This window comes from Sarcophilus harrisii, chromosome 3 (genome assembly GCF_902635505.1).
Source record: "Sarcophilus harrisii chromosome 3, mSarHar1.11, whole genome shotgun sequence".
Lineage (NCBI taxonomy): Eukaryota > Metazoa > Chordata > Mammalia > Dasyuromorphia > Dasyuridae > Sarcophilus > Sarcophilus harrisii.
In genome coordinates this window covers 606,821,061-606,846,308 of record NC_045428.1, presented here as the reverse complement: position 1 = coordinate 606,846,308, position 25,248 = coordinate 606,821,061, and the positions used below count along the sequence as shown (strand labels likewise).

Here is a 25,248-nt window from a genome sequence, read left to right as displayed (position 1 = left end):
ATAATTCATGTCCTCTCTTATGTGGCGTATACAGTAAGACTTCCCTGGCTCCCAAGCTCAGGGGCTCTGGTAAGTGACCAGGGGATGGGGTTTGGGTTTTGGTGGTGGGAGTTGGGGGCAGGGAATTTTAATTTTTCTGGGTTCCTGCTGATTGTGCTTCTATGGGTTTAGATTCTAATAGCCAATGGTGAGAGCAATAGGGGAGTTGAAGGGAGTAATGTCTCTGTGTTTGCAGCAAGCCCACCACTGTCTTGGGGTAAAAGTGGATGCAACCCACATTTCTCTTTTCTCATTGATCACACACTGGGTCAAGCTGTGGCCCACAAAGCCACTGTCATCAGAACTATATATTCAAATGGTATAGCTTACATTTGTATTTCTTTTTAAGTTTTTAAAAACATAACTTCCACAGTGAGAGCAGAGAAATGGATCAACAGCTGTTTGCAACAGGTGATTTTATTTTTTATTTTTTGCTAGATTTTATTCTCAATATAACATTCAGAAAACCTAATGCAGTCTTGAAGTGCATAAAGGGGATGTATTAAGGTTGCATCATTGCCTGAAAGTTGGAAGTTGTAGAACCATTTTACATTTTACTCTTTGCTAATCAGACTAGAGCTGTGTTCACTTCCATGCAATACAATTTTTAAAAGACATTAGAATGATGAAAATTTTTTTCCAATAGAGGGCCTACAAGTTCATGTCTTGTGGAGATCATCACATGGGTCTTGGAATAATAGTAACTTTTCAGTAGAGACAACTCCTGGTGAACATGGCTTTGCATGGTTACAGAATGTAAAACTAGGAGCAGGATAGAAATTTCAAAGGGACAATTTAATCTTGACATAAGGAAAAAAGATTCAAAGATGGAATAAAATGCCCCAGTAAGTACAGAACTGTCCTAATTGGAATCAAGGCTAAATGACTTTATTAGATACATGGTAGATCTTTCTTGAGGACTCTGACTTACAGTAGCTAGACTTTAAGAGAGGTAGGTACCTTCTAACTGAAACTATAATCCTTTCCCTTTGGAGAGATGGACAATGGAGGAATTCTTCAATTCCCCAGGGATAATCTCCTCTTGTCATACAGCCCTGAAAAGTTCGTTCAGTTTTTGTTTGTTCAGTGGACATCCTGCCTTGTAGGTCTCAGCTGGAATAGAATCAGTACCAGGTGCTTTCCACACAAAACTTGCCTAATGCTATTCAAAAACCTCTTCTTCAGTTGGAAATTTGACTTGAGAGGGATTGACTTCTACCTGGGGTTTGCCATTAGGGGCTGAAGGATGGTCGATTGAGAACAATATGGAAGTGGTCTCCCATCTCTGGGATGACCTTACCACCAAATAATGTGGCTCAGAGGAAGCTATCAGCAGCCATATTTTTTAAAAATGCTCTACCTGAGTATTGATAGGAGAAATGCAAATTAAAACAATCCTGAAGTGCTAAAACATATCTATTATATTGGCTAAAAGGACAGAAAAGGAAAAGGACAAATGTTGGAGGAGATGTGAGAAAAATGAAATATCAATGAATCAATCAGAGCATTTTAGAACTTTGCTCAAAGGCCTTTAAAACCATGGTACCCTTTGACCTAGCAATACCATGACTAAATCTATCTCCCAAAGGACATTTAAAAAAAAGGAAAAGTGCCAATATGTGCAAAAAAATTATTTATAATAGCTTTTTGGGGGGACAAAGAATTGGAAATTGAGGGGATACCTTTCAACTGGGGGATGGCCAAATAAATTATGCTATGTGAGTATGATGGAATACTACTGTTCTTTAAGAAGTGATGAGCAGGATGCTCTCAGAAAAATTTGGAAAGTCCTCCCTGAACTCAAACAAAATGAAATGCACTGTGTGCAAAGTAACAGTAATATAAGATAATGAGCTACAAATGATATAACTATTCTTAGCAATGCAATGATCCAAGATAACTCTAAAGGAGCTTCGAAAAATGCTGTCCATACCCAGAGAAAAAACTGATGGTGTCTGAATGCAGGCTGAAGCATCCTTTTCTTACTTTATTTTATGTTTGTTTTATCTATGTTTTCTTTCACAACATGATTATTATAGAAATGTTTTGCATGACTACACATGTATAACATATTAAATTGCTTGTATTCTCAATGAGGGAAATTATTGAGGAAGGAAGAGAATTTTGAACTCAGTTTTTTAAATGAATGTAAACATTTTTTTACATATAACTGGCGAAAATTTTAAGAAATTAAATAAAAAACCAATGTGACTCCATAAGCACTGGGTATTTGAAATACACAAGTCTTTGATCCATAAATAGCCTTCATAGCATCATAAAAGCACTTAGGATTTTTCCTATCGGTGTAAAACTGAATTCTCCTCTGCTTTCCTCCTGAGCCAAGAAACCTGCGTGTCTCCAAGCTTTGTTTACATTTTACTTTTGGTTGAGTTAAATTTGATACACCCAAATGTATCACTTGCTTTTAAACAAAATTACCCCAAATCAAGTTGTTCCACCAGCATCCAAATGTATCCTTTGCTTTTAAACAAAATTACCAAAAACCCAGTTGTGCTACAGGCAGCCAAATGTATACTTTACTTTTACTTTTAAACAAGATTACCCAATATCAAGTTGTGCCACAGACATTAAAATGTATCCCTTCCTTTTAAACAAAAATTACCCAAAACCAGGTTGTGCAACAGGCACCCAAATGTATCCTTTGCTTTTAAATAAAAATTACCTAAAAGCAAGTTGTGCCACAAACACCCAAGTATATCCTTTCCATTAAACAAATTTACTCAAAACCTGGTTGTGCCTCAGGCACCCAAATGTATCTTTTTCCTTTTAAGCAAAAATTACCCAAAACTGACTTGTTCCTCAGGGAACCAAATATATCCCTTACTTTTAAACAAAAATTACCTCAAACCAAGCTGTCCCAAAGGCACTCAAAAGTATCTTTTGCTTTCAAACAAAAATTACCTAAAACCAAGTTGTGCCACAATCACCCCTATGTATCCTTTGCTTTTAAACAAAAATTACTTAAAACCAAGTTGTGCCACAGATAACCAAATGTATCTTTTACTTTTAAACAAAATTAACCAAAATTAAGTTGTGCCACAGGCACTCAAATGTATCCTTTGCTTTTAATCAATAATTACCCAAATCCAAGTTGTGTCACAGACACCCAAATGTATCCTTTGCTTTTAATCAATAATTACCCAAATCCAAGTTGTGTTACAGACACCCAAATGTATCCTTTGCTTTTAAATAAAAATTACCTCTACTTCTTAGAGATGGATGAACTATCCTGTTGGTTTACTCTGTGAAGTTCTTATTTTTCTTTTGAATTGTGAATAAATTTTGAATTTTAATTGAATTAATTGAATTTCATTTTCACTAAACCAATTGTGATGTTTGTGAGTGTCCTGGACCAGATGACCAAATGCAGTCCTGTACACCAAATCTCTGAGAACTACCCATTCCTTTTCTGCTCCACTGTTGCTATGTTTTCTGCCCAAGGTAGCAATGAGCTGCTCCACTTGGAAAAACACTCTAATCTATTGACATTAAGTCTTCTGGTAGTCATTTTACTTTCAGGCCTCCACGTTGAGTGATTTTTTTAGCTTGGAGAGAATATGTTTATGCTCAGTCCAGTGCTTTGTACCACCTATTGCCTTTGTCTCCCTCACTTCCTGTCAGTCTTCTCTTACATCCCATAGCCTCTTAAAGGCTAACATTTGCTGCAAGGGTATGTCCAGGAAGTTTTATTATGGATACCAAAGGTGTTTAGCAGCCCTCACCCCAGAGGTACTAGTCTTCCCCAAACACACCCTATGCTGTCTCCCAAGTAAATAATATTAAAGAATTCTACTTTTATAGAAGTTGTCCAGCAGTTCTTGGGAGACCAAAAAATAATTATTGACAATTGGAAATGAAACTTGTGGCCGAATTAGCCTCCATGCCATTAGATAATGATCATAATGAGTTTAACATTTCAACTAAATCTCATTGCCAAAATTTGGTGGGATGAGAGTCATGACTGAAATACTATAATGAAATTATATCTAATAATCATATTCCAAGGAAAAGAAAAAAGAATTCTGGGTCTAAATGGTATAGAACTACACCAGAACCCATGAATCTAAGGCTAAAAACTCAGGAGAACATTAGGGTATACCTTCTCTGAGTTCTGTTTGGCTCAGATTTAGATAAATGAGTGTTCTGATATTTGTTAGAAAATGATTCACGTTTTAGATAGAAAGATTGGAATTTTCCTTTCCCTGCAATAATGACAGTGAAGAGAAGTTAGATTGAACTTGATCCTGTCCCCAGAATAACACTATCTAAGGAAGCAAAAAGATATCATTCGAATGTGGGACCTCCTCTCTCTGAGAGAGCCTTTGGCACAACTCCTGGCCCCTTCTTCTCACAGGAATTAAAGTATCCCTTGGAGAAAGGTAGAAGAAGAAAAGCTCTGTTCTTGTGACTCAGTTGTACTCCTCTCCTGGTGATCCCATTTGGAGTTTTCATGGCAAAGACATTGGGGGGCTTTCTATTTCCTCCTCCAGATCATTTTTATAGATGAGGAGTTAAGGCAAATGGGTCACACAGCTCGGAAGTGTCTGAGGCTATATTAGAACTCAGTAAAATAAGTTTCCCTGACTTCAGGCCCAACACTTGACACACTGTACTAACTACGGGCTCATCAGAGATGTGTATTTTGCCTCCCTTTGAGCCAGCTGTGTGGGAACAGTCCTAATTGCATATGAGCCTTTGGTTGTCTAAAAGGTCTCACTAATTGGGAGCCATTTTTGTCCGTGATTTGCACCTGGGACCAAAGTTGACTTCCGAGTCTTACCTAACTGCCCTTTGCAGACTATGTCAAGGCCTCTGCAGGTGACTTGTTGATCACAGCTCTGGGATCAATTATCTGAAGGAGTCATTTATCGGTAAGCAGGGCTCCAGCTGCACATCCATAAACACGGGCGCAGGCAGCTTGACTGAGCCAAGCCCAGTGCCTGAGACATTTCCCTGGAGTGTCAGCCCCAGAAAATAGAACTTCCCTCTCAGAGGGAGAGGGTGCACCCCAGAAAATGGAGGGAGAGCAAGAATTTGGTTCTCATTGGCCATCTTTTGGTACCTGGTCATGATTCTGTAACAGTCCTGGCATTTTATGCCAGAGTCCAAGGCAAAGAGCATCTCTGCCAAGGTCTTTAGTGCTTCTGTATGGGGTTTCCCACTGCCTCCAGGGCCATCTCCAGTCTTCCTGCTCTCCATCTGGCCACCAGACCCATCTGGAGGGGAAACTGAGTCAGTTGGCCTTGCACAACCCTCCCTCATTTACGTCCAACTCACTTGCATGTCATAACATCTCTCCCTGATGTCCTGTTCCTGTACAAGAACAAAGGACAATACCTGCCAGCTAGGGGAGGGGTTGGGGGAAAAAAAAGGAAAATTTGCCACAAAAGATTATGCAAAGGTCAATGTTGGAAAAATTACTCAGGTATATGCTTTGTAAATAAAAAAAGAAAACTTTAATTAAAAAAAAAAAGAAAGAAAAAAACGAAGGACAAACAACAACCCTACTTAAATCTCTTCCTGTCTCAACTCAACATGTCTAATGTCTCTTTCACTCTACTTTCTCTCTTCTTCAGTCATCTCTCCTTTTATGAATCTGGGTGCTTTGGTCCATCATACCTTTGAATATGACAGAGTTTCCCTAGTTTTCTCTCTTGACATTATAAATTTTTATTTCCCCAACTTGATGGTACCTCCTTGATAACAAACCAAATCAGTGATGGGGATCTCTGAGCTTCAATTTCCTAATGACTAAAGTAGAAATAATAATATCACCTTGCAGACATGTTAAAGATTAAATGAGTTAACCTCACACTAAGAGCTTTGCCGTGAGACCTGATGCCATGTGGGGGGCTGACTAGAAATTTTAGGAGCATGGACGTGGCCTCTCACACTAAGCCGGGGTCTTTCTGCACAGAATCATGGGAGGACCCCCATCCAGGAAATCAGAGATTTCTCTGATCACCCAAATGGGTGCACATCTCAGATGCACTTTGGTTCTTCCTCTTAGCGTCCAACTGTGTTTAAATTGAACCAAGTTAAAATGCATAATATTAAGCTACTGGAAGGGGCTGACAGGCCATTCAGAGGTGACCTTCAGCAGTCCCCAGAGAGCTTGTTCTTCTTTCTATTCTTGATGCTCCATGATGCTCCTTTTCTTTGCCTGTTTGGACCTGGCTATGGAGTGAGTGTGCTTTGTTCGTGCTGGGCTGTCAAAGTTCTCTCCTTCCCAGTGGTCTCAGGACACTCCACCCTTCTCCTCTTCTTGGGCTCTTGGGTAACATTTGTATTTTCTGAGCTCCAGGCAGGAAACTGGAGCCCTTGTGTGCTTCTTCCCCTTGTTATCTAATGACCTCTCAGAGCTCAACGGAGTGTCCTGGCTCTGGGAAGGCTTCTGAGATGAGACAGAATATCAAACTGGCTTGGGATCCAACCCTATGACTCCCAGCCTGCTCATCCTCTGCACAGAACTTCCGCCTGTGCCATCAGCTGCTGCTCTCCTCTGGTACTCTCTTCTTTTTGGATTTGTTGGGGAAAACTATCCTTGATTCCCCGCCATGACCTCACCTCAGTCTCCTTTGCTAGATCCTCACCAATGTCATGTCTCCTGGCTTCAGACGTCCTACAGCTTCATTCTGGGCTCCTTGCTGCTAAACAATTTCCCTGGATGATCTGGTCAGCTTCCAAAGATTCAGCTGTCATTCCTATAGATTCTTCACTATGCTCGCCCCTTCTTTCCCCCAACCCCTCCCCTAGCTGGCAGGTATGTCCTTTGTTCTTGTACAGGAACAGGACATCAGGGAGAGATGTTATGACATGCAAGTGAGTTGGACGTAAATGAGGGAGGGCTGTGCAAGGCCAACTGACTCAGTTTCCCCTCCAGATGGGTCTGGTGGCCAGATGGAGAGCAGGACGACTGGAGATGGCCCTGGAGGCAGTGGGAGACCCCATACAGAGGCTCACAGTCCTTACAGCAGCCTCTCTTCTCCACCTGCCTTTTGAATGTCTCAAACTGAATGTCCAATTTAGCTGGACACTTACTTACTTTGTGACCCTAATCTTGAACTCATGTCCAGAATGAAACTCATAAAACCCAAACCTTCCCCCCCTTCCCTGTTACTGTTGAGGGGGCTACCATCTTCCCAAGTCACTCAGTCCCAGAAAGTAAGCGTCACCCTCAATTCAGTCTCACCTCCCCTATCAGAGCAGTTGCCAAAGTGTCCATTCTACCTTCATAATAGTCATTTCATAGCTAAATTTCTCCCCCTCCCATGCTCTTGGATCTAGGGGTCCCGGCCTCCTTGCCATTCTTCACATAATCATTTCCTGACCCTGAGTGTATTCACTGGCTGTCCATCATAATTGGACCGCCCTCCCTCATCTCCACCTCCTGGCTTCGATGACTTACTTCAAGCCCCCAAAGTCTGACCTTTTATAGGAAGCCTTCCCCATTCCCCTTCCTTTTAGTGCTTTGATTCTGTGGATTATAGTTCATTTTGTCCTATATGCATGTGAGTATAACAGGCAAACAAAACCAATTTGTTCAAGCAGCCACGAAGGTGGCTGAAGCAGACCGTCGGGAGGCTCAGAGCTGGTCAGCTTTCAGCGATGTCAAGGTCATCCCCTGCATTCTGGGCCATCGCCAATCATCTGGACTTTTGTCCTGCCCTTGGACTCCAGGGACCCTGGAAGAGAGAGTCAGACTGACGGCTTCTGGCAACTCTGCCTCCCTTAACCCAGCTTATGCTCGAGTCAGAAGACATCACCCCTCACATGCACGGCTAGTTAGCACAGAGTTGTTTTCCTGGGTCTCTCCCCTTACACCACCTTGAGAAGAAGGATAGGCTTAGCACATATCCCAGTCCTGGTGTATAGTAGGAGTTTAATAAATGTTTACTGGCTGACTAACTGATGTAAGGCAGGATTAAAAATGCAATTGAAACAGGTAAGGAATAAAAATAAGGCACAGAAAAGTAGATGGATGGTGTCTAGATTTTGGAGGGCCACTAGATGGCACAGTCTCCATGTGCTCGCTACAAAGTCTAAGTGGCAGTCACTGGAATAAAGAAGTCCTGAGTTCCAATTTAACTGGACACTTACTTTGTGACCCTAAGCAAGTCACTTGATCACTGTTTGCCTCAGTTTCCCCAACTTTAAAATGGGGGTTATAACAGCACCTGCCTCCTAGGGTTTTAGTGAAGATCAAATGAGATAATATTTGTAAAACCCAGCATAGCACCTGCCACATGGTAGGTGTGATATAAAAGTTAGCTATTATTTATTATTTTCATCATCTCCATCATCACCATCATCACCATCACCACCATCACCATCATCACCATCATCTCCATCACCATCATCACTATCATCACCATCACCATCATCATCACCATCATCACCATCACTATCATCATCACCATCATCATCATCATCATCATCATCATCATCCTATGCAGCATGTGACAGAAAGTGCTTTCCTTTTGGAAATGTGCTTGGCTGGTTTTATCTACATTGTATAGGACAAGGATTTCCCCCTACTCTTAGATGTGGAAGATTTTCCCAACTCAACCAGCAGTGTGACATTAGGGAGGAGAACGAGAGATTTATTTCCATTATAGTAGATAAAGCCCCCTGTGCCCAAATTCTAATGGGTACTATTCCCTGAAAGGCCTAACCCCTCCATTCTCCTGAAGATAGATTGAAAATTGTGTGCACTGTTACAGAGAGCAAAGATAAGCCCAATCTATTAAGATTCTCAGAGATTCCTAGTTCCTCTCATGAAGAGAACCGCGTCAGGAATGGAACAAAACTATTAGAGAATTGGTGATACTCTCGACATGATATTTCCTGCTAAATGGAAAACCTTTAAGAACCTGCATTTGGAAATTAGGCATGGACCCACACTTAACACCGTATACCAAGATAAGATCAAAATGGGTCCATGATTTAGGCATAAAGACCGAGATTATAAATAAATTACAGGAACATAGGATAGTTTATCTCTCAGACTTGTGGAGGAGGAAGAAATTTGGGAGCAAAGATGAACTAGAGACCATTACTGATCACAAAAGAGAAAATTTTGATTATATCAAATTAAAAAGCCTTTGTACAAACAAAACTAATGCAAACAAGGGAAGCAACAAACTGGGAAAATATCTTCACAGTTAAAGGTTCTGATAAAGGCCTCATTTCCAAAATATAGAGAGAATTGGCTCTAATTTATAAGAAATCAAGCCATTCTCCAATTGATAAATGGTCAAAGAATATGAACAGACAATTTTCAGATGATGAAATTAAAACTATTACCACTCATATAAAAGAGAGTTCCAAATCACTATTAATCAGAGAAATGCAAATTAAGACAACTCTGAGATACCACTACACACCTGTCAGATTGGCTAAGATGACAGGAAATGATAATGATGAATATTGGAGGGGATGCGGGAAACCTGGGACACTGATGCATTGTTGATGGAATTGTGAACAAATCCAATCATTTTGGAGAGTAGTTTGGAACTATGCTCAAAAAGTTATCAAACTGTGCATACCCTTTGATCCAGCAGTGTTACTACTGGGCTTATATCCCAAAGTGATTATAAAGAAGGGAAAGGGACCTGTATGTGCACGAATGTTTGTGGCAGCCCTTTTTGTAGTGGCTAAAAACTGGAAACTGAATGGATGTCCATCAGTTGGAGAATAGCTGAATAAATTGTGGTATATGAATATTATGGAATATTACTGTTCTGTAAGAAATGACCAACAGGATGATTTCAGAAAGGCCTGGAGAGACTTACACGAACTGATGCTGAGTGAAATGAGCAGGACCAGGAGATCATTATATACTTCAACAACAATACTATATGATGACCAGTTCTGATGGACCAGGCCATCCTCAGCAACGAGATCAACTAAATAATTTCCAGTGGAGCAGTAATGAACTGAACCAGCTATGCCCAGAAAAAGAACTCTGGGAGATGACTAAAAACTATTACATTGAATTCCCAATCCCTATATTTATGCCCACCTGCATTTTTGATTTCCTTCACAAGATAATTGTACAATATTTCAGAGTCTGATTCTTTTTATACAGCAAAATAACGTTTTGGTCATGTATACTTATTGTGTATCTAATTTATATTTTAATGTATTTAACATCTACTGGTCATCCTGCCATCTAGGGGAGGGGGGGGGGGGTAAGAGGTGAAAAATTGGAACAAGAGGTTTGGCAATTGTTAACGCTGTAAAGTTATCCATGCATATAACCTGTAAATAAAAGGCTATTAAATTTTTAAAAAAAGTTATCAGACTGTACATACCCTTCGATCCAGCAGTGTTACTACTGGGCTTATACCCCAAAGAGATCTTAAAGAAGGGAAAGGGACCTGTATTGCAAAATGTTTGAGGCAGCCCTTTTTATAGTGGCTAGAAACTGGAAATTGAATGGATGCCCATCAGTTGGAGAATTGTGATAGATTAATATTAGGGAATATTATTGTTCTGTAAGAAATGACCAGCAGGATGATTTCAGAAAGGCCTGGAGAGACTTACAGGAACTGATGCTGAGTGAAATGAGCAGGACCAGGAGATCATTATATACTTCAACAACAATACTATATTGTAATATTCTTCTCTAAAATATAATTTTCTCTGGGAGCAGGTTTCTTGGGGGGCTTCTGGAGTCAGCCTTAATTTCAGTTGGGTGTAATCACCTCAAATGCAACCAGGAGTTAAAGTCCAAATCCTTTTCTGTCTCCTTTAAAGTCTTGTCTCTTTTCCTGGGGGCTCAGCTAGTTTTTCTTAGAGGCCTTCTGTAATCTTGATTCTGAGAGCTTAAGCTGCTTTCTCCGGCTTGTAAATCTCCTGGACTGAATCCTGACTGAGGCTCAGAGCTTCTAGTGGGCTTCTGTCTTTTAGTGGGCTTGTCCTTATATATGCTCTCTTAAAGGTGTGGATCTTGTGGAATTATAGTAAGTACTAAGTACATGTAAATTAGAGAATCATTATCTCATCAATTACAATGACTTGGCACCTTGTAAGAATCCTAATACTATATGATGATCAATTCTGATGGACATGGCTCTTCAACAATGAGATGAATCAAATCAGTTCCATTTGTTCGATAATGAAGAGAACCAGCTACACCCAGTGCAAGAACTCTGGGAAATGAGGGTGAACCACAACATAGCATTTCCACTCCCTCTGTTTTTGTCTGCTTGCATTTTTGATTTCCTTCACAGGTTATTTTTACCTTATGTCTAAGTCTGATTTTTCTTGTGCAGCAAAATAACTGTATGACTATGTATACATTTATTGTATTTAACATATACTTTAACATATTTAACATGGATGGGTCTGCCTGCCATCTAGGGGAGGGAATGGGAGGAAGGAGGGGAAAAGTTAAACAAGAGGGTTTTGCAAGGATCAATGCTGAAAAATTACCCATGCATATATCTTGTAAATAAAAGGCTATAATAAAAAAGAGAAAAAAATAAAAGTTCTCTCATCCTTCCTTCAAATTCTTCTCACAGAATGATCTCAACACAATGATCACTTGTGCTCTCTCTCTTTCTCCCTATATCTTTCTGTCTCTCTGTCTTCTCTCTCTCCCTCTCTTTCTTTCTGTCTCTCTCTGTCTCGTCTTTGTGTGTGTCTCTATCTCTGTCTCTATGTGTCTCTCTGTCTCTGTTTCTCTCTGCCTCTCTGTGTCTCTGTCTCTCTGTGTGTCTTTGTCTCTCTTACTCTCTGTCTGTGTCTGTATCTCTTTCTCTTTCCTTCTCTGTCTCTGTCTCTTTTTCTCTCACACATAACTCTTTCTCTGTCTCTGTATTTTCCCTTCCCCTCCCCTTCACTCTCTCCCTCTTTTTCCTGTCTCCTTCCCTTCAACTTATACCTGTTTTCCCCAATGCTTCCCTCAAGGGCCAACAAAAAGTTTCCATATAAAAATGGACCCTAAATTCAAAGGAATCTCACCTTTCTAAGCTTACTATTTTCTAAAGTAAATTTCCCCATTTCTTCAGTTTATTTTAAAATAGGATCGAGTCCGGTTCCCTCAGTCTCCTGGAATTGCCTCTAGAATTTTACTCAAGTACAAGACTCTTTTGGAGAAGAAAATGGAAAAATCATTCCAGTATCTGCCCCCCAAAAAGCCCAAAATGGGATAACAGAGAGTCAGGTAAGACTGAAAAGTGATTTAACAACAGAAATTTATGATTATCACTGGACTTGGAGTGACTAAGATGACCTCAGACACCCACTAGCTATGTAAACCAGGATAAGTCATTTGACCACTGCCTGCCTCAGTTATCTCAACTGGAAAATGGGGATTATCATGGCAGCTGTTTGGCAGGATTGTTGTGAAGATCAAAGGGGATATTATTTGTAAAGTGCTTTGCAAACTTTAAAATATTACTTAAGTGCTATAAATGCATCATTTCATCATCATCATCCTATTGGTTTTCTTCTGATTCAGTTCTTCCCTTGAGATTGTTGGGGATTCTGGACAATCACTGAGGTTTGATTGGTGCTAAGCCAACTTTCCCTTTCAGGATCTCAAAAAGCTGCTTGATAACACTTGGCACCTGGGCTCGGCTTTGGGTCCTGCCAGTTTAGGAGGGTATTGCCTATCAGAACACTTAGACCATTTGCCTTCACCTTCCCTGCTATTTGGATCACTCTTTCAAGCTGAGGGTCATTGAATCTCTAGCGCCATCATTATTTTAGAAGAGAATTTCACCAAAGTATTAACTTGTGCTTGGCAGGTGAGTATTAAAACAAGCACAAGATACGTAATAAAGCCTCACTCTTATGAAGTCCTCATTTCAGATCCTTAAGCACAAAAAAAAATCACTAAATGGGCTACAATCCAAGCCCTTGCCTCAACACCTTGAGTCAAGTTCTGCAAAGGTCAGAAGTAATAATTCTTAGTTCATAATCATCCTTCTTCCTAATACATGAGAAATAGGACATAAAAAATTAATTCAGGCTAGTTTAAAGAGGCAGCTGGGTGGTGTAGTAGGTAGACTACCAGGCCTGGAGTCAGGAGGGTCAGGATGGCAAAGGGACTTTTAGGGAGGTGTGTAGTTGGGGACTCTTGGAAGGGCAAGTAGGATAGGAAGTGGGAGAGAAGGAGGAGAAAATAAGAGAAGAGAGAAAAGGTAAAAAGAGAAACCAAGTAAGAAAATAGTAAGAATAAGGTGGAGGGAAATTCACAATGTAATTCTAGCTTTGAATGTGAATGGGATGTTTGGAGCAATTCTCTTTGTGATATCAGAGTACTGGACCTTGCAGGGATACCCATCAATTGGGGAATGGCTAAACACGTTGGGGTGCATGATTGGGAGAGAACACCATGGGGCTAAAAGAAATGTTGAGCTCAATGACTGAGAGACTTGCACAAAATGTTGAAGAACAAAGTGAGCAGAACCAGAACATGGTATACAGGAAGAGTAATGTTATTTGAAGAGCAGCTTTGAGCAACTAAGTCATTTTGACTACAAATTAAAAATAAAGGACAAATGAGGAAAGATGCTATTTGCATTCAGAGAAAGAACTGATAAGTAGAAGTATATATAGAATAATTGTGTGTATGTGTGTTTGTGTGATTGTGATGGAATAATATTGAGCTATAAGAAATTATAACACAACGCTCTCAGAAAAACCAGGAAAGTCCTCCATGAACTCCAGAAAAGGGAAATATACAATGTATAAATATGGGATGATCAGCTTTGAATGACTTTGCTATTCTCAGCAGTTCAATGATCTGTGACTACTCCGAAATGCTAGCCATACCCAGAGAAAGAACTGGTTTTGTCTGAATACAGTCGGAACCATACTTTTCTTTTACTTTATTTTTCATGAGGGTATTTTTTGGGGGAAGTGGATGGAGATCTATGTTTTCTTTTATAACATGGCTTTTATGGAAAGATTTTGCATATCTTCCCATGTGCCTTCTGAAGGAGGGCTGGAGGGGAGGAGGAAGGGAGAGAATCTGGAACTCAAAGTTTTAAAAACAAATGTAAAAATTGTTTTACTTGTAATTGGGGAAAATAAAAATATTAAATTAGGAAAAAAGAATAACGTTTCTGGGTTGTTTTGGGAGTTGAAAATTTAAAAACTGATGCAGAGTTTCCCAGGGGCTTCAGGGCCTGCTCTGATTTGTCTTTGTTTCCAAGGTTGCCAAGGCCAGGAAGCAATGCCATGGTGGAAGTCATCCCCAAGCCGCCAGGCTCCCAATGATGAGCTTCCCTGGTCCTGTGCTGACCCTCCAGGGAGCCTGGATCCAAAGCCTTTCCAGCATGGAAGAACCAGCCAGGGTTGAAACTTTTGTGGTACTAGGACAGCGTATGAAGGGCTGTACCTTCATACCCCGGACAGTGAAGATGGAGGTTCCAGGTGAGGTGATTAAGGGAGATGTAGAGGCTAACCTAGCAGGTGGACACACATCCAGGGGCACAGCCCAACCATTGCCAGCCATTTCTCTCCTTCTGCAGCTATTGTCCTTGGAGCCCAGGAAAGTCTCCCTCCCAGATACACGTGGCAGCTTGTGGGCCGTCTCTGTTAATGAGTAGTAATTGAAGAGGATGCTTTACCCTTGGGACCAAAGTTCACTTTTTCTGGAACCCCCCCAACTCTCCTTGCAGACCTGTCAATGTCATCAGTGGGTGACATAAGCGTCTCAGCTCTGGGACCAATCGTGTCCAGGGAGCATATCTGTATATCTAGGGCCCGGCTGTATCCAAGCACACACCCAAGTCCTTTATAGCACTAGGAGATGCAGGTTGGTACATTTGCCTTTCTCTAACGATAAAGGCTCTGTGTTTTCAGAGGGGGAGAGTGTGCTCCAGGGGATGGAAAGTGAGAAAGAACTGCTGAGGTTGGATGATGGTGGGCAGGTAGCTGACTGTAAAAAGCTCTGGAAGCATCCTAGAACCTTAGCCCCGAATCCAAGAGGAACAGGCTCCTCAAAGCTCTCCTTTGGTTCCTATGGACCCCGCTTAGGTCTGGGTCCAGCACTTTAGATCTTTTGGTTCTCTTCTGTTCTCTTTCAGCACTTGTTCCTAGATGTACTTAGGTGTTATAACATTCAGGGCAATTTCTACCTAATACTTTTCTATGGCACCTGTGAACAGGATGCAGTTTCCCCGGTTTTCCCTTTGAGAACTATGACATTCAAGGCCATTTATATCTAATAATTTTGTTATTTTGCTTTGTATGGTACCTGTGAACATGATTCAGTTTATATCTAATAATTTACATTTATTTATATCTAATTAATTTTAATTTATATTTATTTATATATTATATCTAATATTTATAATTTATATCTAATAGGATTTATATTTATATCTAATTTATATCTAATAATTATATTATTCTGCTATGAATGGCACCTATGAACATGATTCAGTTTCCCCAGTTTTCCCTTTGGGAACTATGACATTCAAGGCCATTTATATCTAATAATTTTGTTATTCTGCCATGGATGGCACCTGTGAAAGTGATGCAGTTTCCCTGGTTTTTTCTTTGGGAACTATGACATTCAGGAACATTTATACCTAATTGTTGTTATTCTGCTATCCATGGCACCTGTGAACATAATATTGTTTCCCTGATTTTCTCTTTTGCTGTGGCAAATTTTGCTTTGCTTGATAAAAAGGGTTGCAACTCCTACTCTTGGGGACCCCCCATGTTCCCCTTTCATTTGGCCTGTGCCCGTCATTTTAAATTAGATCGCACCGAGCTCTGGCCTTTGTTCTCTGCCCTCTCCCCTTCACCCAGTGGGACTTCTTTATTGTGGTCGCTTCCCTTTGACGAGCCCTTCACATCTTTCGAAGGGACTCTGCCAGCAACGCTCTCAGACGCTTTTTTCAGCCTCATTTTCAGATGGAGTCTCTTCTGTTTTACCCTAAATGCTCCACGTCCCTCCCAGCAGGGCTTCTCAGCCTTTGGGGGGGGGGGCATTGTGGAGCCCCTTAGCACTCTGGGAAGGTGTCTAGCTCTCCAGAATAAGAGCATAAGCTCTCCAGAATAAGGTGTTGTTGCCTGTGTTCATTCTGGAAGGCAATGCTAAAATTCTGTTAGATGGTAATTGAAAGAAAGTTGGACCTTTTCTTCTCATCCAAGATCAAGGACCCTGGAATCACCTGTATCTCAGACCCACGTCTGGTCCAGAGATTCCTCCTTTCTGCTCCCCATGGGATGGCCCAGTTCAGACGGTCTCCTCTCTCTGCCCTGTCTCTGCAGGACACTCTCTCCCTCTTTGCTCTGAGCTCAGTCCAGGTCCCCCGGGAGCTCTCAGCACTGCCCTGGAGCATTCTCTGTATCAGCTCCTCTGGCTTCCTTGGCCGAGGACCTTCATTTCTCTTTCCTCCTGGCCTGAGCTGGACAGTGAAGCCCTCATACTCTTGCTTTGCCATTGGCTGTTGCCACAGTGTGTGCCCCTCCATTCCTCTCCCCTGATGGCCTTGGGAAGGGCAACCCTTGCAAGTCTCCACGGGAGCCCGGGAGCTAGGTGTGATCCTTCTCAGTGAAGGGAGGAAGCTTCCTGGGATTTAGTGACCTCCCAAAGCTGGATCTAGTGTCCCGGATGTGGACCTGGCTTTGAGATAAGCCTGATACTCTGCTTCCTTTTCATTACTCCAAAGAGCCTGAGGGATGAAGTGTGTACATGTATGAGAGGGGCAGAGAGAGAGAAAGGAAGAGAGACAGAGAGAGAAAGAGGTAGAGACAGAGGCAGAGACAGAGAGACAGAGGCAGAGACAGAGAGCAAGGAAAAGAAAGAGAAAAACAGAGAGAGAGAGGTCAGAGGGAGGGAGAAAGGGAGAGAGAGAGAAAAAGACAGAGAGGCAGAGAGACAAGAGACAAAGAGAGGCAGAGATAGAGAAGGGGAGAGAAAGAGACAGAGAAACAGAGACAAGAAAGAAAGAGACAAAAAAAGAGAGAGACAGAAATGGGAACAGGGGGAGAAGAGAGGGAGAAGACAGTGCTGGGGGGGAAAGACAGAGACAGACACAAAGAGAGAAGAGAATGGCACGTTTGGATGCCCCATCACCAGCCCCAATACAAAGTGCACAGGTTAGAACCTAATAAAATAAGATGACCCCTTCTTTCCAGAAGTTCCCCCTCCGGTAGAGGAAGATCTATTGGGTCTCTGGCGAGGGACAAGAGCCCTCCTGGGAGTGAGTTGAACATTGATGAAATGATCACCATCAAGTCTCATAAAAGGGTGATCCTGAGCAGATTCCCAGTAGGCAGCACAAGTCATAATGTGAAAAGCTTTCCAAGTGCTAAGTCTCCTTGCATGAGGGTGCAGCTAGATGGTGCCATGGATAAAGCCTGGAAACTGGGATCAGGGAGACTCGAGTTCAAATCTCTTCTCAGGTCCATCCCAGCCGTGTGACCCTGGGCAAGTCACTTTAATGCCTCTTTGCTTCTGTAAAATGGGGGTGGCAGTAGAACCTACCTTCCAGGGCTATTGTGAAGATCAAATAGTTTAATAATAAAAGCATTTGTTAAGCTAAACGCAGGAAATACAAAAAAAAAAAGGCAAAAACCATTTCCTGTTCTGAAGGAACTCAGCCTGATGGGAAAAATGACATGAAAACAACTGTGGACAAACAAACAATATACAGGATAAATAGGAGCTCACCTTAGAGGGACGCATTAGCTTTAAGTAGGATTGGGAAAGACTGGTTTTTTTTTTTTTTTTTTTGCTTTTTTTTCTTTTGCTGAGGCTTGGGATTAAGTGACTTGCCCAGAGTCACACAGCTAGGAAGTGTGAAGTGTCTGAGGTCAGATTTGAACTTGGGTCCTCCTGACTTCAGAGCTGTTGCTCTATCCACTGCACCACCTCGCTGCCCTGGGAAAGGCTTCTTATACGTTAGTTCACCCTGGATGGTGAGGAGGGAAGCCAGGGGCAGCACATAGGAGGGGGTGGGCTCCTGGGCATGGGGCAAGGCAAAGGAGCAGTGCCCCTGGTTGGTAGAGACTGTTGATGAGGGAGGAAGTAAAGACTGAAAAGGGAAGAAAGCAAGGGTTCTATCTGGACCTCTGGGCAGAACAATCTGTAGCCAGTGGAGCAAGGAGACCACTGAGGCAGGAGACTAACTAATGTCCCGGAGTCCTAAGGTTTGCCCCATTCTGGGTTTGGTGCTGTAAGAGAGAAAGAAGAGCATGTGAGAGAGGGTGGCTAGGAAGAACAGAAGAGAAGGTGGTAAGAGATTAGATATGGAGGGTGAGAGCCGGTAAAAAGTGCCCCCAGGGAGTGAGAAGATGGTAGAACCCTCACCAGTAATTCTGAGTTTTAGAAGGGGGTGGGTGGGTTGGGGGTAGGGATAACGAGTTCATTTTGGGAAACGTCGTTTGAGCTATGAGACACTCAGTCTGAGATGTTTAACAGACAGCTGAGGGCGTCGGGCTGGAGCACAGGAGAGAGTCTGAGTCTAGCCGAAGAGCTGAGAATCATCACCCTAGAGATGAAGCCTTGTAGGATGTGGAGATTCCAGAGCAAAGCAGAGCACCTGGGGGGACGCTAGCCATTAGTGAGAGTGGACATCCCCGGATATCCAAGGTAAGTGACCACAGCACAGAAACCTGGGGAGAAGGAAGCACCGAGGAAAAAAATCATCAACAATTTCAAAATCTGTAATGGGTTCAAAAAGGATGAATACTGAGAGGAGGCCATTAAATTTGGCATCTAAGACCTCTTGGGAAAGAAAAAAAGAGGTCAAAAGCAAGACCATAAAGACTGAAAAGAGTAAGAATAGAGGCCATAATTGTGCCCATGATTCCCTCAAGAAATCAAGCCCAGAAGAGAGACAAGATGGTGGGGATGGGACGATCCAAGGAGCACTTTGAGTGGGCACTTTTGTTTGGAGGCAGTAGGAAGGCAGCTGGCAGACAGAGAGACCTTGAAGCTTAATGAATAAGAGAGGAAACAGAACACAAGTAAGCTTATCTTAGAAAAAAAGAAACCAAATAAGCATTAAGGAACACCTCAAGAAAAAAGCCCTGGGTTTTCTATTTTGTTTTGTGATGATGTCGAGCAGTTTTAGAGTTCATGAACATTTAAGTGGAACTTGTGACTGATGCAATATAGCAAGGCTTTAATTTACCATCTGTATGTAATTGAACTGAAGGGAAGAAGTAGATCTATTCAGAGAATACCCAGTTATGCTGATGTCCCCTAGCCCGAGGTCATGAGTTGAAATAAAAAGGCTTCGAGAAAGCTAAATGGCACAATTTTTAGAGTCCTGGAGTCATCCTGTAACACAATATGTAATAATATAATAATAATATTATTATATAAAATAATATATTATGATGTAATATAATAAATAATATTATAAGCCAGGCAAAGTACTAAAAGCTTGGGATACAAAAAACGCAAAAACATTCCTTGCCCTCAGGGACCTCACAAATTCTCGAGTCGGAAAGCCCTGACTTCATATCAAGTCTCTTCCAAGCTTGAGCACATCACAACACTTTTTTAACTTAACTTTTTTTTGTTTTGTTTTTTTTTTGGAGGGGGCTTAATCTGTAAAATTGGGATAATAATAGCATTTGGGTCTCAGAGTTCTGAAGAGGAAATGAGAAATTTGTCAAGAGCTTTAAAAACGTCAAAACACGATGTTTTCTCACAATTAGGAAAGGAGAATGCACTTCTGTCAGTAAACAATAGCTCCCCAAATCTTGATTGGCTGCTGAAGTTGAATCAACCTCACAGGATGAGAGGTTCCTGAGTGATTTGGGTAGAGGGAGTTCATAAAAGGAGAATTGGGGCACCAAGAATTTTCTGATTTCTTTTCCCACCTAAAGGAGTGAGGGGTATGAATGACAGGCAGCACAATCAGTTCTGGAAAGGGAAGTCAAGGATTCCAGGCAGCCAGGAAGGAAAACTAGAAGATGGAAGGATGAGAAGGAAGAGATGATGATGAAAGCCAATATGTGGAGCAGGCATTTGAGAGAAGGAAAATAGATCTGGGATGGAAATTGAGAAGGTAGGGATGAGAAGAAAGAGAGAAAGGGACAGACAATGTGGGACGTGGAATTGTCGAGGGATAAAGCGCCGACGATGTTAGGGGTCCCCAGAGCGTAGAGAAAGGCAGGATTATAGACAGCAGTTCTGTTGGCCAGGAATAGGGCAAAACACATGGAGAATGGCCTGCCTCTGGGGCTGACTTGGAGAACCTTGTGAAGTCTTTATGAGCAAGAGCTCAGAGGTACGCATGAGTCACAGATTCTGACAAAGATACATGGTCAAACTGTGGCAAAAATGTTGGGGGGTTGGTGGTGGGGGAAATCTCTTCCCTTTTCCCCTGGGCCCCATCTATTTGCTTGATGTGATGACCGTGCTAGCACCCAGGACACCCCAGAATCAGGCAGAGTCAGGATAAGCAAAGTCCTTAGTCTTTATTCTTGTTCTTTAGATGCAGGAGTGAACAGGATGGAAGCAGAATCTCTGGGACCACCTTCTTCCTCATCTACCGCAAAGAGTGACTCTGGCTAGTCTTACTCCACCCCTAGTCCCTCCTACAATCCTCTGTATACACCAATCATTGAGCCGGCACAGGATAGTGGGAAGGACCATTTTCCAAGTATATGTCCATAGACTATTGTCCAATCAGTAATTAGCCCTAAATGCTTGAACTGACCTCAGTGCAACGACTCAAGAGTTTCAGCCCTCTACAACATGGCAAAGTGTTGTAGTGATTTTAAAATCTATTTGGAAGTCATAAACTGATTAAATTTCCATGCAGTACATCCAGTTATCCACACCATGATACCAGGAAGATGAATCCAAAAGACATCATCTTGGGTACTGTCTTCTGTGCTCAAACTGCCTTTGGGGTTCTGGGGAACTCCTTCCTGATCTGTCTCTTCCTCTGTACATTCCTCACTGGACGGAAAATGAGGCCCATAGACACGATTCTTGTCCAGCTGGCTTGCTTCAACTCCTTGCTGCTTCTCTCCAAGGGCATCCCTCAGACGATGACAGCTTTGGGCTGGAAGAATTTCTTAGATGACAAGGGGTGCATCATTTTCTTCTACTTTCACAAAGTGTCTCGGGGGCTTTCCCTCAGCATCACCAGCCTATTGAGTGGCTTTCAAGCCATCACCATCAGTCCCAGCAACTCCAGCTGGGCAGAAATTAAAGTCAGAGCCCCCAAGTATATCATCTCCACCTCTTTTTTCTGCTGCATCATCCATTTGCTATTCAATAGCATTGTTTTTGTGAAATTTAAAAGTCTACAGGGCTACAGAAACTACTCAGAATTACACAGTTATGGCTACTGTCCTGGTTTGGAAGCCACCAAAGTCGGTGATGCCTTTTTTGGAATCGTGGCCTCCCTCCGGGATGCTGCGTTTCTAGGTCTCATGGTCTTGGCCAGCGGCTACATGATATTTTTTCTGTATGGACACCACAAGCGAAACCAGTACCTCTACACGGTCAGGCTTTCGCCCAGAGCTTCTCCCAAAACCAAAGCCATCTCATCTATCCTGCTGCTAGTGAGCACCTTTTTCTGTTTTTACTTACTCAATTCGATTTTGATTTCATACATGTATTTCAGAAAGCCAAGACTCTGGTTAATGCAGTGCTCTATCTACCTTAGTGTCTGTTTCCCTACTTTTAGTCCATTTGTACTGATTAGTAGTGACTCACACCTTCTCCAATATTGCTCTGATCTTTGGAGGAGGAAAGTCCCACATCATTAGTCGTTTTTTTAGTCCCTAGTATTTAACACAGAACCTGACCCACAGTCCATCTTTCATAAATATATGTTGAGAGACTGACAGATTGATCTTTCTCATCAGGGTTCTTATGATCTGGAAAAAAATTTTTATTGTGTTTTCACTTGATCTGAATCAAAAACTCTCTGCTAGTTACATTTGTTTCTCCTAACTTTGACCTCTGGAGCCAATCACAACAAGCCTGTTTCTCTTCAATTTGATAAGTCTCAGGAATTTTTGGAGAATATTTTTTCTCCTTAAATATTCTGTAATCTAAGGTGAATACTTTGGTTTTTTCAACCGGTCCTCCTATGTGATAGTGTCTAGCCCCCTCCACATACTAGCAATTGCTTCTCCTATTTAATCCAAATATAGGAATGTATATGTATCCCTGTTAGTTTTCCAATGATTTAGCTTGCTGTTCCAGAGTACAGTGGGTACCACCAAGCTGGGGTGGGGATCAGCCGACCTCTTACTCTTTTCTTTTAGGGTTTCAGAGGAGCTGATTGGAAACCTCCCTTCCCAACCTCCACTTTCCTGCACTCGTCTGTGCCTGCTGTCATATTCTCTTGCCCAATCAGGACATGTTGGTATAATTCTTAAGCAAATCGTTCGTAACCTTCATCTTTTTGATTATTGGTATTCATCCTTTCAAGCTGAGTCTCACAGAATCTCTGCCATAGCATTATTTTTTTTAAATGAATCCAAGTACTAATAGAAGCATAAGCACATTTTCTATCAAAACAAGAAACAGGTATATAATAAACTTTCATTCTCACATTCTCTGATCCAAAACCTTAAAAGAAATTATCTATTCAGGGTAGAATTCTTGATCATAGGATAGAAAAAATAATTCTCTGTTCATAAATGTCTCAAATCTAAGCAAAAGGAGACCAGGAGCTATGCAACTACCCCCAGGCTAATTTCAGGAGCCCTGCAGGACCTTAGAGCCCTCCCGGGTTGAACTATACATGCAAACAAGACAGTGGGATACTGGTTCCATGGCTTCATACTCTGCTCTTTCTCAAAAGATGAAATCTGAAGTGCTCTGATTTTCTTCCTGAGTAAGAGAGAGCTGGTTGATTTTTGCAATCTTCCCTAAAATAAGAGATTCTTCCCCATAAATTTCAGTCACTACGTCAGACTCATTGTGGAAAGACTTTGAAAACTGCTGGATTAAGTTAACTATTCCTTTCAGGAATTCTGTTCCAACTTCCTGAAGGACTTTGTCATGCTCTCTGCATCCTGCCTCAATTTAGTTGGATAAAAGATCCACTTAGTTCTTGAAAAAATGAGAGCATTTTAGCACATGTCTATTAAGTTAAGCTGTGACTGAGCTGTCTCAGAGAAGGGATAGTTACAGGTGGTCATCTGCTTCAATCATTTTATAGCAGGAGACAAAGTCTGAAGGAAAATTGAAGAAAAGATGTGCTCTTTGAACGATTTACTCTCTCTTTAACTGTCTAATCAAAGACACAACAAGAGAATCTGCTGTTTCATTTTCTGTAAACAGATTTTTGGCTCCACCATGAAGAGACCAAGAGAAAATTAGAAAGAGATCAAAATATACATTTAGGTAGGGAGCCCAACTTTTAAATTGTGAAGTTGAAATTTGATGCCCTATTTTATTCTGTATTACTTATTGATTATTGATTGAGAATTAGATCTAATCACTGGAATCAGTACTGAGGAATTAATTTGATTTTTAAAAAGCCAATTTGAGTTCTTCACATTAGAACTCTGGATTTACTCAGCTGTAGTAAAATCTGAGAATTGTTCTCTGAGATCTGACAGTTCCCTGAGCCATGTTTCTGGGCATGAAGCCCTGCTAAGAATCAAATGTCTCTTTGTTTCGGTTACCACTTATTATCAGGACCGCCACTCACCACATAGCCATTGGTATATATATATATATATATATATATATATATATATATATATATATATATATATACATACTAAGCTTTGCCCTCACTAATGTGGGTGTCTTACTAGAGGAAGTCCTGGCACATGAGGCTAGTTTTCCTTCCTCCAACCAAATAAAGTTTTTTGATGACCACTGTTTGGTTTCACTTTATTTTGTTTTGCTATATAAACACACAAATATTCATATATTATATAATTTCCATCATATAAATATATTTTTATATATTTATTATTTGTTATTTTTCAGAGTTAACTATAGTTGTGATGACCTGTATGAGTTCTTTGATATTTTCAGCATCAACAATGGCAGAATAACTTCTGTGTCTCTTTGGTTATTTGTTTTCAGAGTTGCCTTTAAGGCCTTTAAGGTGATAAAGGCCTTTCAGGCAAAAGGTACCCTAATTTTCAATTTTGTCAGTTTTTGTCTCTCCTGTGTATATACTTTAGCAAAAAGTCTAGGGAAACAGATTTAAACAGCTCTTCTAGCTAGCATGTATCTCACTTTTACTTCTTTAGTGAAAACTAGGAAGATTTTGCTGAAGTTTATCTGTTGCTGTGTGGATCTTAAAATTGATGATGAGCACTAGATCTTTAGCAAAAATTTCAAAGAGAAAGCAAAATTCATAAGGAAAAAAGCTGGAGATTGAAGAAAATTTTGTAATACCAACAATTTACAAAGCGGGACAGTTTTTTCAGCAGTAATTTTTCTTTTCACATTAGAGGAATTAAAAATAGCCATTGAATCATTTTACCCCGGACAAATGAACTATGTGACATGCCCACTGCTTCTGATTATTCTTTCTTGACTGTCCCTCTCTTCTTTTGCTTCTCCATCTATTCCTCCTTCACTATATAGAGATTTAATCTCTTTTGAATAAACGGGACCACCTGATGTTGGTTTTTCTAAATGGTAAAAATGAGATATCAGAAGAATCTAGATATAAATTTACAGCATGAAAGTCAAGGGAGTATTTAAGTGTCTGTTTTATCTGTGCCATATTATCTGTGCTTTATGCTGATCCATGTCAGCAGCTGCTTCCAAGCAATTATTTTGTTCTATGATTTTTCCTTTGGTCTAATCAACTAAGGAAGAAAGACTGTAAAAAGTAAACTCTGAAAAATCTTCAGAAAACATTAAATCTTTTCTCTCTATATTTCCAACACTAGAAAGTTACAGAGATGAAAGCTACAAAAACTAATTGGAAGCTAAATTTATTTTACTCTACTGAAAATTCTAAATTGATTTCAATGTTTTGTTAAGTTGGGGGGGGGGGGTATCGGTGCACTTTGTAAGATTTTATGAAAATGAAAATCAACAGGTCCAGTAAGAAGAACTTTAAGATGTTTTGAGACTGCTTTCAAAGTTGCAGTTTAAACTATTTTATTAATCATGAAATCTGTTCAAGAGAGACTCAGTGATGTTCAGAGAAGTGTTAAGATAAAGAAGAACTTAGGCAAATAATTGGTTGGGTGGTTGATTGTTGTCTTAGTCTTGAAGAAGACCAAAATGACATTACTGTGTTGGGAGCAGAT

General features: G+C 41.0%; 1 protein-coding gene across 1 annotated transcript; it reads left to right on the top strand.

The window, feature by feature from the left end:
* The first annotated feature begins 20,718 nt into the window (after positions 1-20,718).
* LOC100929577 (vomeronasal type-1 receptor 1-like) lies at positions 20,719-21,774 on the top strand. The gene has a single exon (XM_003766552.2). It carries the CDS (start codon positions 20,851-20,853, stop codon positions 21,772-21,774), a length of 924 nt encoding a protein of 307 aa, XP_003766600.1. The 5' UTR covers positions 20,719-20,850.
* Positions 21,775-25,248: the final 3,474 nt, after the last annotated feature.